We start from the raw sequence: 14514 nt of genomic DNA, 5'->3' as shown, positions 1-14514 counted from the left end.
ATATACTATGCTAAATATGAATATATATATATATATATATATATATATATATATATATATATACCAACAATGTTAGCCTTCATTTACACATTTGACATTTTTATTGGTTTTTATTTCCTTCACACTTCATAGTATTGTAGTCTTTCTCTTTGACCATGCTCCTTTATTCTGGAAAGTCACAGCTTATCAGATTTCTAATTTGGGATCTTTAAAGTATGCTTTAATGGTAAATACATGTCTTTGTCACTAGACATGCCCATTTGTGAAAGCTAAATTTTATTGGATGTCAGCACAAAATCAAGTCTGGAGAATGCCATTATATTAGATGTCAGGACAAAATATAAGCTTTTCTCCCTTCTCCTTTTCATTCTCTGCATGTACACTTGTGTTTTTTTAAACAAAATTGTTTGACAATGGATGCTGAAAATTCTCATTAGTTTGAGATCTGAATTCGCTCAATAAAGTATATACGTTCCTTTTGAGAATGTGTGCAAACTCATTTCGGTTAACATTGTGTTGCCATTCGAAGTTGTGATGGCACCAAGGTTAATAAAAGGAAGACATAAATAGTTTATTGATCATTTATTATGAAGGTCCACCAATTTCAACTTGAACGGACAGATAGATCAAATATATCTAATTCCGATCCAGGTTCTTAATTAGAGTAGTAGTCGATTTTGTGCTTTCTAGAAATGTATATGAGGCTGTTAGTTATAGAGATCAGAGGTTGCAAGGTTATTTGCTTTGTGTCTAAAGGATATCAAGAGGGAGGAGCACTGAATAATGGTGGATGTTTTAACCTTATAGAGATCACTGCCAACTCCACAGTTTGCATGATGATTCAGCTAATATTATTACTTGAAACAGCAATGATTATTGTGTTGTTTTGTAGAGTCCAGAGAGGGAAAATGAGATGTAAATGATTACTGCATATATACATCGTGTTTTAGCAGTTACTGCTTAGTTTCTAGATTCAAATCTTAAAAAAAATATTAGTACAAAAGAATATCTATGCAACGGGAACACCGTTCTATCAAATTTCCCTCCCTTCCATTGCCTTACTGATGTTGTGTGTATTGCACTCTAAATTTTGCCATAGCAATCCGAGGGCACGGTATGGCCATTGTTCAACCCCATTAAGTTCTGTAAGCTTGCAACGCTGCTGGGTAGAATATTGTCTTGTTCATGTTCGGTAAGCTTGCAATCCTGAATTAACTATTTTTTACTATGAGTAGAATATTGTCTTGTTCATGCTCTGTCTATTACACTGATAATATTTCGTTGCCCGTAGCAACGTACGACCACGAACCTAGTCCACAAATAAAAAGGCAGCAGCAGCTTTGCCTAGCAGCTTAAGTCGTTCCAACACCTCCGTCATTTCTGGTCGCTCGTCCCTATCTTGCTTGAGACACTCGATTGCCAGCTTCCCCATTTCTTCGAGGATGACGATGTTCCCCTCGACTGCAATCTCTTCGTCAAACATAGCTCGCCCACTATTTTCTTTCTTACAAACAGAAATATATTCCTCTCCGAGGTACGTGTAGTTCTTCCCGTATTTTGCTGGCTTCCTGGTGATAAGTTCCAAGATGAGAGCTCCAAAACCGTAAACATCGCTCTTTTGTGTATCCCCGAAAGCTGGGTCCAAGTATGTCGTCCAGCTAAGCACCACTTGCCAATTTGAAACCATTCCGGTCATATAATTGAAGACCTTTGGCTCAAAATCCTGAGCTAACAGGATATTGTCAGATGTGACATAACCATGTAGGAATTTGGCATTCCCGCATGACTGTGAGTGCAAATATGCTAATGCTTCTGCCGATCCAATAGCAATTTTTAGGCGTGAATCAAGTGAGAGAGGACGTCTGCCATTACCATGCAGAACATCGTACAGACTACCAATGCCATCAAACTCGTATAAGAATATAGGAGATTCCGTCTCCAAGCAACAGCCCACGAGCTTGGTGATGTTACTATGTCTAAATCCATGTGCACATACGAGTGCCGCAATGAAAGAATCTGTGTGGGCTTCATCTACCTTGACGGAGTCCTTCACCAGCACCCTTATGTTGCCATCAATCCATCCCATGTAGGCATCACCGGAATAAAGGTCGCCAATAGCAGTTGAGTACTTGTTGCCAATAGCAGTTGAGTAGTTGTTGGTGATTTTTTGTACCTCCCGTTTGGTGAAAATATTTATAGAGGCACCCTGTAGCATTGGACCTCCATTCCTATTGAAACACCTGCTTGCATTCCTATTGAAGATCCTGTCCAGAATGTTCAGCCTGTACCTGTAATAAGGCACGGTGGAGTTAGAGCTGGTGCCTTGTTTGACGAACTTTTGTTCTGGATCAGGTATTCCTTGTGAAGAACCTTGACCCCTTTTCTCTTGAGCTTGCTCATGGTGAAGAGCCCTTCTAAGCATCTGAAGACGTTCTTGAACGTCTTTCATTTCTGGACGTTCCTTGATTTCCTTTGTGAAGCACTCTGCAGCTAGATTTCCGATTTCTTCAAGAATGCTGATGTTCCCCTCGTTAGATATGTCAGAATCAAACATCTTCCGCGCCTCCTGCTTTCCTTTCTTAAGAGCATCAGTGAAGTTTCTTTTGAGGCGAGTACTAAACCCATGTTCACTTGCCTTGGCTCTGGTAATTAGTTCCAAGAGAACAACCCCAAAACTGTAAACATCACTCTTCGGATCAACAAGCCCTGTCTCAATATACTCCGGGTCCATGTAACCTCTGCTGCCTGCGACATTCAAGGTGTATTGAGTTTTATCCTTGGAAAGCAACCTCGACAATCCAAAGTCGGACAATTTGACACCCAATTTGCTGTTAAGTAGTATGTTATCAGGCTTGATATCACCGTGAATGATCGGTTGGTACATCGAGGAATGCATGTATCCTAATGCATCTGCACATTCTATAGCAATACCCAACCTTGCATCTAAGGAAATTGGATCGTCACTGCCATGAAGAAGATCACGGAGGTTTCCCCCCGAGACATACTCTGTGACAATCATTAAAGCATTTTCCTCTGCACAGTAGCCTAGGAGCCTCACTACGTTTTTGTGGTTGATTTGGCAATGGACGATTATTTCCTTACCAAAACCTTCTATGAAATTCTGCCGCATGTATTTTTTTACTGCAACTGGAGTAACATCATCAAGATGGCCTTTGTAAACTTGTCCAAAGCCACCTTCGCCAATGAGAGAGCTATAGCTGTTAGTGATCCGTTTGATTTCATCTTCTGTGTAGTTGTTTATATTGTGGTTGTTGATTGACCTCCACTTTGCCTTTTCACTGCTTTTGATGAAGTCGGTAAGTTTGTTTTCAGCAAGCTCCATAAGGGATACCAGTAGAGATTTATTTATAGTACTGAAGGTTTGGCCCTGTCACAGAACAAGTGAGTAATTAGCAGAAGGTAACTAGCCTTGAAGACGGTTTTGTTTTGTAAAGAGGAAGGCACTGATGTTAGAACTACTTTTTATGATAAAATCCAGGCAGCAATCCAAATGAGAAGAGCAAGTGGAAGAGATGAACTCTATGTAAATTGCATGACAATAACAAACCACTTATTATATATTACTATTACTAACTACGAAGTTGTAACACCTATTTTTGGCATGCTTAAAAAACTCACTAATTTGATCTCTTAAAAACTTGGCGCGATTAGATTTAAGACCCTAGAACGAAGGTGCTTCGACCCGTCCAATCCACAGCTCACCCCACCACCTCAGCTGCAAGCTGCGAATGGTTTCAGAACCGCACCAAACACGCACCAAACTTTCTGCATAATTACGAAATGTACACCTCGGTTCTCATACCACTCCACCCCACTAATTAATTTCGTAACTCCAAACCAGACCAGTCCAGCTACATGATAAAACCAAAACAAAACCACACCGCATGGCTTAGCCCCTGTTCAGGGAGCTTCTAGGAGCTTTTGCTTTTCTAGGAAGCTTCAAAAGACACAAGCCTCCCCAAAAGGGGTTAGATTCTCCCAAAAACAAAAACTCCAAAAGCCTGAGGAACAGATGGGCAAGCTTCCCGAGCTTTTCTAGCCATCTACCCATCTCCATCCGTTCCTCAGGCCGCTGCTCCTCCCTCACCTCCATGCGGCACCATTGTTGTGCCTCTCATCCATGCCGCCCGCCGCCGCCCCTCCTCTTCGCGCCCCTCCTCCTCTTCGCTCGCCGAGCTCGTCGCCGCCACCTCTAACCTCCACGCTGTTCGACGGGCCGCCACCCCGACCCCTCCGTGCGGCTCGCCACGCTGACGCCCCTCCCCTTCGCGTGGACCGCTACACCATCATCCCTCCCTCCCCTCCACATCGAACACCCTCGCCCCTCCACTCCATGAATCCCTTGGCTCCGTGCCGGCCCTCGCCTCCCTTCCGCTGCTCTAGGACCTTCACTCCCGGCCGCGCCATCCTTCCAAAGCTCCATTGAAGAAGCTTCCCCAAACAGACGCTGCTAACTCTTTTCTAAAAACTGATTCCTACACCAACAGGATGTGCTTCTCCAGCGCTTTTGGAGAAGCTGCCGCAGCCCCAAAAAGGGCCTCAATCCAGTTCTAAACCCATTTCCTATGTATGATTTTCTGCGATGCATTAGTTGGCTTCAATTCCTTACTGGCTTCCAGGTGCTCGCCGTATTCATGGAGTCTCGGCCACTGCTGTTGGCCGGTTGCCCCGTCCGGGTGGTTGGGCAGAGCACCAGAGCCGGCGAGCCACGGTCCGCAGAGAGCCCCGTATGGCACCGGCGAATCCGCACAGGGGACGCCGGACGCGTCGACGGCAAACCTCGGGCGACGCGACAATGACAAGCTCCTGGTAGCAGGACGACGGCAAACCCCGGCCCAGTGTCTCAGTCCCTCGATGCATGCATAGGAAGAGATGTACCGAAAGCATTTATGGTGACTCCATGTGTATCTGCTAGCGACTGCTAGCATAAATCGATTTTTTTCCTAAAAAACTAAATAATTATTTTATAGTAAATTGCACCCATCATACAACAACTTGGCAGATGGGTGCAAATTGATCCAACAACTTATAAAGTGCTCAATTTAGTACAATAACTTGATAGCTGGGTGCAGATTAATCCAACAACTTAGAAAATACTTAATTTAGTACAATAACTTGGTAAATTAGTGCATTCATAGTCCAAACATTATACGACAATATTTTTGCTATCGTCAAGTCATAATAAAAAATATATTCACATCGGAACGTATTATTTGACCGTAGATTTTTGTGTCGCAATGGACACTAATAATTTTATTCTCAAAATAAATTAATTATTATTTTATTAAAAATAATATATTATTTAACCATCATTACAACAACAACATAAACAACATATTAAACTAAGTAGATGAATGTTAATAATTCTTAAATTTTATAAATAGAAATTATTGATGGTGATCCGGTTGTTTCTTTTCAACTATGTACAATTTTTTATTAGTTCGAATGCAAAAAAAATAGAATTACACCATTAGCATCACCCAAACCCTGAAGTTGATAAGAGAGACACTGAAACCTTAGGTTTCTACTGCGCTTTTGCTCATGTATTTAACAATGCTCATGTTTGTATCTGTTTATTTAGCTTATTTTTCCTTTCTAACGAATATATGAGGCTTTAAAAATACTAGGAAAGATGTACGTGCCACAGGCACGTATTTAATTTTTCTTCCATCAAGCAATGATGTTTTTTATTTTCTTTTCGAAAATAATACACATTTTTATTTTCCTTCCATAAAACAATGATGTCAATTAATATCCTTCTAAAACTATCAATAATACACATCTTTCTTTTTCTTCTATAAACAATGATGTCAATTATTATCTTTCCAAAAGAAAAAATAATGTGAATTATGGGTTAATCTATGTGTAAAGAAAAATATGTGTAACTAAAGAAAAGTAATACGTTAATACACGCTTTTCTTTTTCTTCCATATACAATGATGTCAATTATTATTCTTCCAAAAGAAAAAATGCCGTGAGTTATGGGTCAAAGAATATACAAAAGAAGGTATATGTGTGCTAAAGGAGAGGAATACGTGGGTATAAGAAATTGCTAGTGTAAAAAATAATAGGCTTTTGGTGAAAAACATTGATGAAATCAATCTCCCCCTCCCTTTCATCAAACCTTTTGGCATAACAAGTGGGGCCTTTTTGAGGGGTACGGTGGGTCTAATCTTGGTTAAAAAGAGTTTCAATTGTTTCAACTTTTATAGTATAGATATGCACCAAGCTCCTAAAAGGTATCAATAGTTTGCATCAACATATTTTTTTTAGTTCAACAGTGCATATAATCAAACAAATCGTAAACAGTGAGGGTGAACTTTTCAATATTGAATATCAAATTAAATAGTTTTAAATAAAATTAAATCATTATACAAAATTAATTAATATAAAGTCATAACACTAATTTCTAAACAGTGAGGGTTTTTATTATAGCCAAATACATTGCCACGTAGGCGCAGCACAAAAATCAATGATCAAATAATAACTTAATAATTTGTCCTAACATGAATATACTCTTTATTGAGACTTTGCGTTAGTTACATTGCCGTGTAATGTTTGGACTGTGAATGCATCTATTTTTCAAGTTAATGAATTAAGTTGGGCATTTTACAACTTGTTAGACCGATCTGCACCCACTTGTCAAGATATTGCACTAAATTGAGTATTTTAAAAGTTGTTGAACCAATTTGCACCCACCTAATAAGTTGTTATATGGTCGGTACAATTTACTCATTATTTTATATAGAGTCGGATGAAGACAAATTTATATGAAAAATGATAGCGGTAGTGAAATCTAAATTTTACCGACAACATTTTCGTTCAAGACCAAATATTCATTATCATTTTTAAATTAAATCTTAAATTTATATCTAAGTTATAGACAGCCTAAGATGAAAACAAACCATATATCCAAATTATAGAGTTCGACGAGATCTAAAATTTTGCAGTTGATGAATATTTCGTTCAATATTATTTACTAGGCTAAATATTCGTTACCTTTTAAAAAAATCTAATTTTGCAAAAATTTGAATTTTTATTTTTTAAACAAGAAGATGAACTTTATACCAAAAATGTAATATTCGACAACATATAAACTTTGTAGATAACAACTTTTAAATTTAAGATCATTTAGAGTGTCAAAGACACAATATAAGATTCAAAAAAGTGATATGAAAACAATAAAAGATGTAATGTATAGGTGAGATGGTAAGTGTTGGGGATCGCCCCCTCGCGAAGGTGGTTCAACCCGAAGGATGTCCGAAGGTTCTCCGAAGGTGACGAAGCATCGAAGAGCTCGTCGAGGTCCGGCGCCCGGAGGCGATGTTCTTAACCTTCGGGATGCTTCGGGCAGCCCGAAGGTTCCGACGACCGCTCGGGGCCATGCTCTCGGAGGCTATGACAAGAACCTTCGGGCGCGAAGTACGGCTCAAGAATGGCGAACAATGAAAGTAGCGCCAGACGAAGCCTGTCGAAGACCACCACCGAAGGTCCCCGAAGGGCAAGAAACACGTGATCCGAGTAGGAGTATCCAAGTTGGACTGTCCAACCTAGGGAATTACCAAATACCTCTGATGTAATCTCTTGACCTTCGTGGGGGCAGGAGGGACATTTTTGGAATGATGTAATCCCACCCAACATTGTACGGGTTGGAGCATTTCGTGCGAACCATAGTGCAATTTCTATTGTGCAATTCGTGTCTCTGTGTTTTAACCTTCGTCTGAAGTGTACTTCCTCTGTCTGGTGATCGGGCCGAAGATCCCAACAGACGCGCCCACCCGTGTTCTTAGCTCGAAAATCACCTTACGATGGCCCCACAAAGAAAGAAAACCACCAACCAGGGCGTTTCTAACGCCGAAGGTTCAAACCTTCACGAAGTCCCCATCCGACAATCTCCTCCAATCGAACCAACCCCCGCCCAGCTGGCTGAGAAAGAAAAGCGTGTCCAAGCAGAACGTGCTATTGAGGCAAAAAAAGGCCGCGGCAGCAGGCAAGAAAGCAGCAGCAGCAACAACAACAACAACAACCGAAGCTGAAACACTAAACAACCTCTCCCAGCTTGAAGATGACCAGCTTGAACAAAACGTGCACCATGAGCTCAACCTTCAGCTTCGCGCCCTAGAAATGAAGAAAGCTCACCTGGCCAGTCAACTGGTGACCAAAAAAAGAGCAGCCGAGCAAGCTCAGAGGCTGGCTGAAGCAAAACGCAGAGTTGCAGAAATGCAAGTAGAAATCCAAAAAATGCAAGAAGAAGTTGGGCAGCCGCAAGAGCCCCCAAACACCCACGCAATTGCTAGACATTCCAGACAACACGAAGGTCAAAACCTTCGCCAGGCAACTCAAATATATCAAGATCAACATTTCCAACCAAGCCCTCCATTCGATTCAACATCACCACTGTCAATTGCCTTGCAGCGAACATCCTAGCCATACGGCTACAAGCCAGTTCAACTCCCAAAATATGATGGATCAGTCGACCCTGCACAATTCATAATGACTTACGAAGCTACAATCGCCTCAGCTGGCGGAGATGATCCAATCATGGCAAAGTCCTTTGTCATGGCATGCGAAGGCCCAGTTGCAAACTGGTACTCCTACATTCAACCCCTCTCAATTCAAAGTTGGGTGCAGCTCAAGGAAAAACTCAAGCAAGACTTTCAAGTCTTCAAAAAACTATCCATCAACACCTTGCAACAATTCAGCTGCATACAGATGGATAGAGAGCCACTACCCGAGTACCTTCGGAGATTTGTGCAGAAAAAAGCGCAAACTCCAAACTTCTCTGAGAAAGACGCAATAGCAAAATTCATCGAAGGTCTCCTCCCAAGCCAATTGGCATCCCACCTCGAAAGAGAGCCACCAAGAAGTCTGTCAGAATTGTATGCGGAGGTAGAGAAATACGCAAAGTCCGAAGCAGACCACAAGCGAAGGGTTCAACAAAGAAAGTTAATGAGGCAACAGTTGAGCTGGCAACAAAACAATCAAACAAACACCAGTCAGCAAAATCAGTATATACTCCCTGTTGAACCTTCGCAAGATATGGATCAACCAGAAGAATTCGATCCTTACATAATCCCACCACCCACACAACCCTAGAAGGAGCAAGACAACAACAACAACAACTCCAAAGAACACCATCAAAGGGGCAGGTCCAACAGGGGCCGAGGGAAAGGAAAAGGCGGAGGCCGCGGACCTTCGCAGGGCCCGCAGAAATTGTTCTGTCACTTTCATGGGGAAGATGCTGGCCACAGAACTAATCAGTGTCCTGAAAAGAAAAGGACACTTGAAAGAATGGGAGCTGAAAAAAATGCCAAACTCGTAGCGCACACCAGCTGGCCTGCCTAGCAAACACTGCAATTCCAACCTCCGCAACCAACTTTTAACCCTCCTTTCCAAACAGTGCCAACCTTCGGCTATAACCCATATCCCATCAACTGGCAACCCCCGCAGCAAAACCAACCAAGACTGCCACCCCCGCCTACAGCTCAAGCAACCCAAGAAGAGCTGCCCCCACCTCCGCCAGGCCCCCCACTCAACCAAGAAAACCAAACTAACCAAAATGCCCAGCCTGCAGCACTACCAACCTTCGGCAGGATAATGCCAATATCCGGAGGGTCATCCCTAGAATTCGAGAACAAAAAACAAAGAAGAAACTACTTTTGACAAGTTCATTCCATCTTGGTGGATGGACCCGTCCAGAAAATGCAATGGTCTCACATGCCCATAGTGTTTTCTGAAGAAGATGTAAACCTGCTCAGCTTTCCCCACACAGATGCACTAGTCATCGAAGCCAATATACAAGGCTGGACCATCGGAAAAATTCTGGTTGACACGGGAAGCTCCGCTGACATCATCTTTTCAAGTACCTTCGACCGCATGAACATCGACCACAACCTTCTGCAGCCAACGGACATCCCGCTCATTGGCTTCAGGGGCAAACGAGTGAACGCCCTTGGAAAGATAACCCTTCCGGTATCCTTCGGGGATCTCTCAAACCCAAGAATCGAGTCTATCACCTTCGATGTCGTGGAAATGAATTACCCATACAATGCAATCTTCGGCCGTGCCCTCATCAACAAATTTGAGACAATCGTCCATCAGCTCTATCTGTGCATGAAAATGCCTGCAATCAAAGGAGTAATCACAGTCCGAGGCAACCAACAATTGGCTTGAGACATCGAGCGGGGTGTCGCTCCCGGACAAAGAAACGTCCATTTGGTCGAAGCTGACAAGAAACCCCCGCCACTCAAAGAGCCAAAAAGTGACAAAGAAGAAACATTCCAACAAGAGTGTAAAGTAAAAAAAGTACCACTTGACAAGCTCTTGCTGGACCGGCAAGTAACAATCAGTGCGGCCCTCGAGCCAGAAGAAGAGTGCGAACTCTTGGAGTTCCTAAACAAAAACAAGGATGTCTTTGCTTGGTCAGCAAACGACCTTCGCGGCGTCAGCCGAGACATCATAGAACACAAACTGGACATTGAACCGAAGATAAAGCCCAAAAAGCAGAAGCTTCGCAAGATGTCTGACGACAAAGTCGCAGCAGTTAAAGCAGAAGTCCAAAGGCTTCTTGATGTGAAGGTCATAAGAGAAGTAAAATATCCCACTTGACTGGCCAACACTGTGCCAATAAAAAAGAAAAATGGTAAATGGAGAATGTGCATAGATTTCACTGATCTAAACAAAGCTTGTCCGAAGGACGATTTTCCCTTACCAAGGATCGACAAAGTTGTCGATGATGCATCAAACAGCCAACTGATGTCACCCTTAGACTGCTTCTCCGGATACCATCAAATCTGGATGAAAAGAGAAGACGAAGAAAAAACTAGTTTCACAACCCCTTTCGGAACATACTGTTTCGTCAGGATGCCCGAAGATTTGAAAAATGCTGGACAGTCATTCTCGCGAATGTCCTCAAAAGTTCTGGGCCCTCAACTCAGAAAAAATGTGTTGAACTATGTCGACGACATAGTGGTCACTAGTGCAGAAAGGAAGAAACATGTGGCAGATCTGGCCGAAACCTTCGCGAACCTTCGGAAGGCAAACTTAAGTTTGAACCCTGAAAAATGCGTCTTTGGAATAGACAAAGGCAAAGTCCTCGGATGCCTTGTTTCAACAAAAGGCATAGAGGCAAACCCAGACAAAGTCAGAGCACTTCAAAACATGGAAGAACCACAATCTGTAAGAGATGTGCAGAAACTGACAGGCAGAATCGCAGCATTGAACAGATTCATCCCTCGATCAGCAGACCGAAGCTCCTCATTCTTCAAAACTCTCCGAAGCTCTAGTAAGTTTGAGTGGGGGAGAACAGAAGAAAGCATTCAGAGAATTAAAGGACTACTTAGAAAACTTGACCAAGATGACCTCACCCAACCCCGAGGAAACTCTTCTGCTCTATACGTCCGCTTCACAAACAGTCGTTAGTGCAGCCCTTGTGGTTGAAAGAACAATCAAAGGTCGGCAAAAACAACTGCCTGTATACTTCGCCTCAGAGGCACTCTCCGGTTCAAAGTTATTCTATTCTGAGCTAGAGAAAATTGCCTACGCTGTTGTCATGGCATCAAGAAAATTGAGACACTACTTCGAAGGTCATAAAATAGTAGCAATTACTGACCAACCACTGCATGACCTCTTCCATAACAGAGAAGCTTCGGCAAGAATAAGCAAGTGGGCTTCAGAACTTTCGGAGCACTACATTGACTTTGAGAAAAGAACAACCATTAAATCCCAGGTCCTGGCAGACTTCGTGGTAGATTGGACCTCGCCAACCTTCGATATAGAAGCACCAATTGAACCTTGGACAGTACACTATGATGGTGCATGGTGTAACGAAGGAGTTGGCGTCGCGGCAATCATTCAGTCACCTTCGAGTGCGAAGCTGAGATACGCCGCGCGCCTCGAATTCAGTGATCTAGACCCCTACACAAACAACACCACAGAGTACGAAGCACTGCTGCTAGGCCTCAGGAAAATGAAGGCCTTGGGTCATCCAAACTTTGTCATCAAATAAGATTCAAAGGTCATCACCGACCATGTGGAAAAAGAGTCAGAAGCGAAGAAGCCAAAAATAAAAATGTACTTAGATGCAGTAAGAGATATGGAGAAATATTTCAAAGGTTTCACTGCCAATCACATACCAAGAAGCCAAAATGACGAAGCTGACAAGCTAGCAAAAGCTGTTGCTTGCAAAGAACCACTACCTCCGGATGTTTTCTACGAGAAAATCACAAAACCCTCCACCAAACAAGAAAAAGCAAAACAAGTCAACGTCATAGCAAGCGAAGATTGGCGATCACCAATCATGGCCTACCTTCGGGGACACTTCGAGCCTACGGATGAAAAGGAAGGAAAAAGAATGTTCCAAAGGGCAAGAAGCTACACCTTGTCTGAAGGTGCACTCTACAAGTCCGGAGTAGTTGCCCCTTGGCTCAAGTGCATAACAACGGCCGAAGGTCAGGAACTATTGAAGGAAATACATTCCGGACTTTGCGGATCTCACATTGGCATAAGACCTCTGGTAGCCAAAGCCTTCAGGCAAGGATTCTTCTGGCCATCTGCATTGAAAGATGCCGAGTAGATAGTCAAAACTTGTGAAGGATGCCAAATGATGGCTCATAAATCAAACAGACCTTCGCAACCAATACAACTCATACCTCCGGCATGGCCACTCCAAAGATGGGGCATGGACTTGGTCGGTCCACTACCAACAGCTCAAGGCAACTACAAATACGCTGTGGTTGCAGTGGAATACTTCACAAAATGGATAGAGGCAAAACCACTAGTGAACATCACTTCCAAAGCCGTCATAAAATTCTTCTGGCAAAACATAATCTGCAGGTTCGGAGTGCCAAAAGAACTAACCGCTAATAATGGGAAGCATTTCGATTCTCAACTGTTCAAAGAATTCTGCCACTCGATAGGAACAAAAGTCATGTTCGCATCAGTTTATCACCCTCAGTCCAATGGTGCTGTGGAAAGAGCCAACGGCCTAATTTTCAACGCCATCAAAAAATGCATGTTCGGACTGAAAAAGGGGAAATGGGCAGACGAACTACCGAAGGTCATCTAGTCCCACAACACAACTGAATGCAGAGCAACAAAATTTACCCCATTCAGATTGCTGTATGGAGCCAAGGCTATGAGCCCAGAAGAACTCAAACACAAAAGTGCAAGAGTTCTAAACAACATCGAACCTTCGATAGAAGCAGATCTCACAGAACTCGACATCTTGCAAGCTTCGGAAAACATAGAAGCATACCAAGAAGAAATAAGGAAGTGGCGAAACAAAAAAGTAGCCAACAGAGAAATAGCCGAAGGAGACTGGGTTCTAAGAAGAAAGCCAAACGCCGAAACCATCGGCAAGCTTCAATCCAAGTGGGATGGACCATACATTGTGTTATACTCCAATAGGCTAGGGTCTTACCACTTGGCGGACATCGAAGGAAACAAGCTTCAGCATTCCTGAAATGCTGAAAGTCTCAAAAAGTATCATGTCTAGGGTAAAAATTGTAAAAGGATGAGCGGCAAATAAGCACGCTCATACCTTCGCGTCATTTTCCCTTTCTTTTGAGTCTAGGACCGTACTCTTTTCCTCACAGAAGGGAACTCCAATTCGGAGGTGAGGTTTTTAATGAGGCGGTTCCTATGTAAATTCCCCAAATTATATGAACAATTCCCTTCAGGAAAATATCTCATGTCGAAGCAACCACAGGGTCGCAAACATCGACCTTCGCATTTGCACCAAGGCTGAAATTAACTAAGCCAGTACAACTCGTAACCGTAACAAGCTGTACATACTTATCTAAAAGTGTATACTATACACTAAGAAAGCCAAGGGGTTGTCGACTCGAAACACGAGTCGAAGCCAAGAAATCTTCGGCTAAAAATTAAAGTGTATACTACACACTAAGAAAGCCAAGGGGCTGTCGACTCGAAACACGAGTCGAAGCCAAGAAACCTTCGGCTACAAACTAAATTGTATACTATACACTAAGAAAGCCAAGGGGCTGTCAACTCGAAACACGAGTCGAAGCCAAGAAACCTTCGGCAAAAAATTAACGTGTATCCTATACACTAAGAAAGCAAAGGGCTGTCGACTCGAAACACGAGACGAAGCCAAGAAACCTTCGGCTACAAACTAAAGTGTATACTATACACTAAGAAAGCCAAGGGGCTGTCGACTCGAAATACGAGTCGAAGCCAAGAAACCTTCGGCTAAAAATTAAAGTGTATACTACACACTAAGAAAGCCAAGGGGCTGTCGACTCGAAACACGAGTCGAAGCCAAGAAACTTTCGGCTAAAAATTAAAGTGTATACTACACACTAAGAAAGCCAAGGGGCTGTCGACTCGAAACACGAGTCGAAGCCAAAAATCTTCGGCAAAAAATTAAAGTGTATCATATACACTAAGAAAGCCAGGGGGCTGTCGACTCGAAACACGAGACAAAGCCAAGAAACCTTCGGCTACAAACTAAAGTGTATACTATACACTAAG

At 42.7% G+C, this 14514-nt stretch overlaps 1 protein-coding gene across 2 annotated transcripts in view; it reads right to left on the bottom strand.

Moving 5' to 3' along the window:
- Positions 1-840: 840 nt before the first annotated feature.
- Positions 841-14514, bottom strand: part of LOC120665670 (wall-associated receptor kinase-like 4) — a 30995-nt gene continuing 17321 nt past the window's right edge. The window contains exons 1-2 of one of the 2 annotated variants that reach the window (XM_039945293.1): positions 4631-14315; positions 841-3388 (exon numbers count right to left, since the gene is read on the bottom strand). In XM_039945293.1, the coding sequence (XP_039801227.1) occupies positions 1310-3388; positions 4631-4657 (2106 nt within the window). In that variant the 5' untranslated portion in view covers positions 4658-14315 and the 3' untranslated portion in view covers positions 841-1309. Of the gene's footprint in view, positions 3389-4630; positions 14316-14514 lie in introns of those variants that run through there. The other variant, XM_039945294.1, reaches the window with a different exon arrangement.

This window comes from Panicum virgatum, chromosome 3N (assembly GCF_016808335.1).
Source record: "Panicum virgatum strain AP13 chromosome 3N, P.virgatum_v5, whole genome shotgun sequence".
Lineage (NCBI taxonomy): Eukaryota > Viridiplantae > Streptophyta > Magnoliopsida > Poales > Poaceae > Panicum > Panicum virgatum.
Note: the sequence above shows the minus strand (reverse complement) of the source record. Positions and strands in the feature narration are given on the sequence as shown.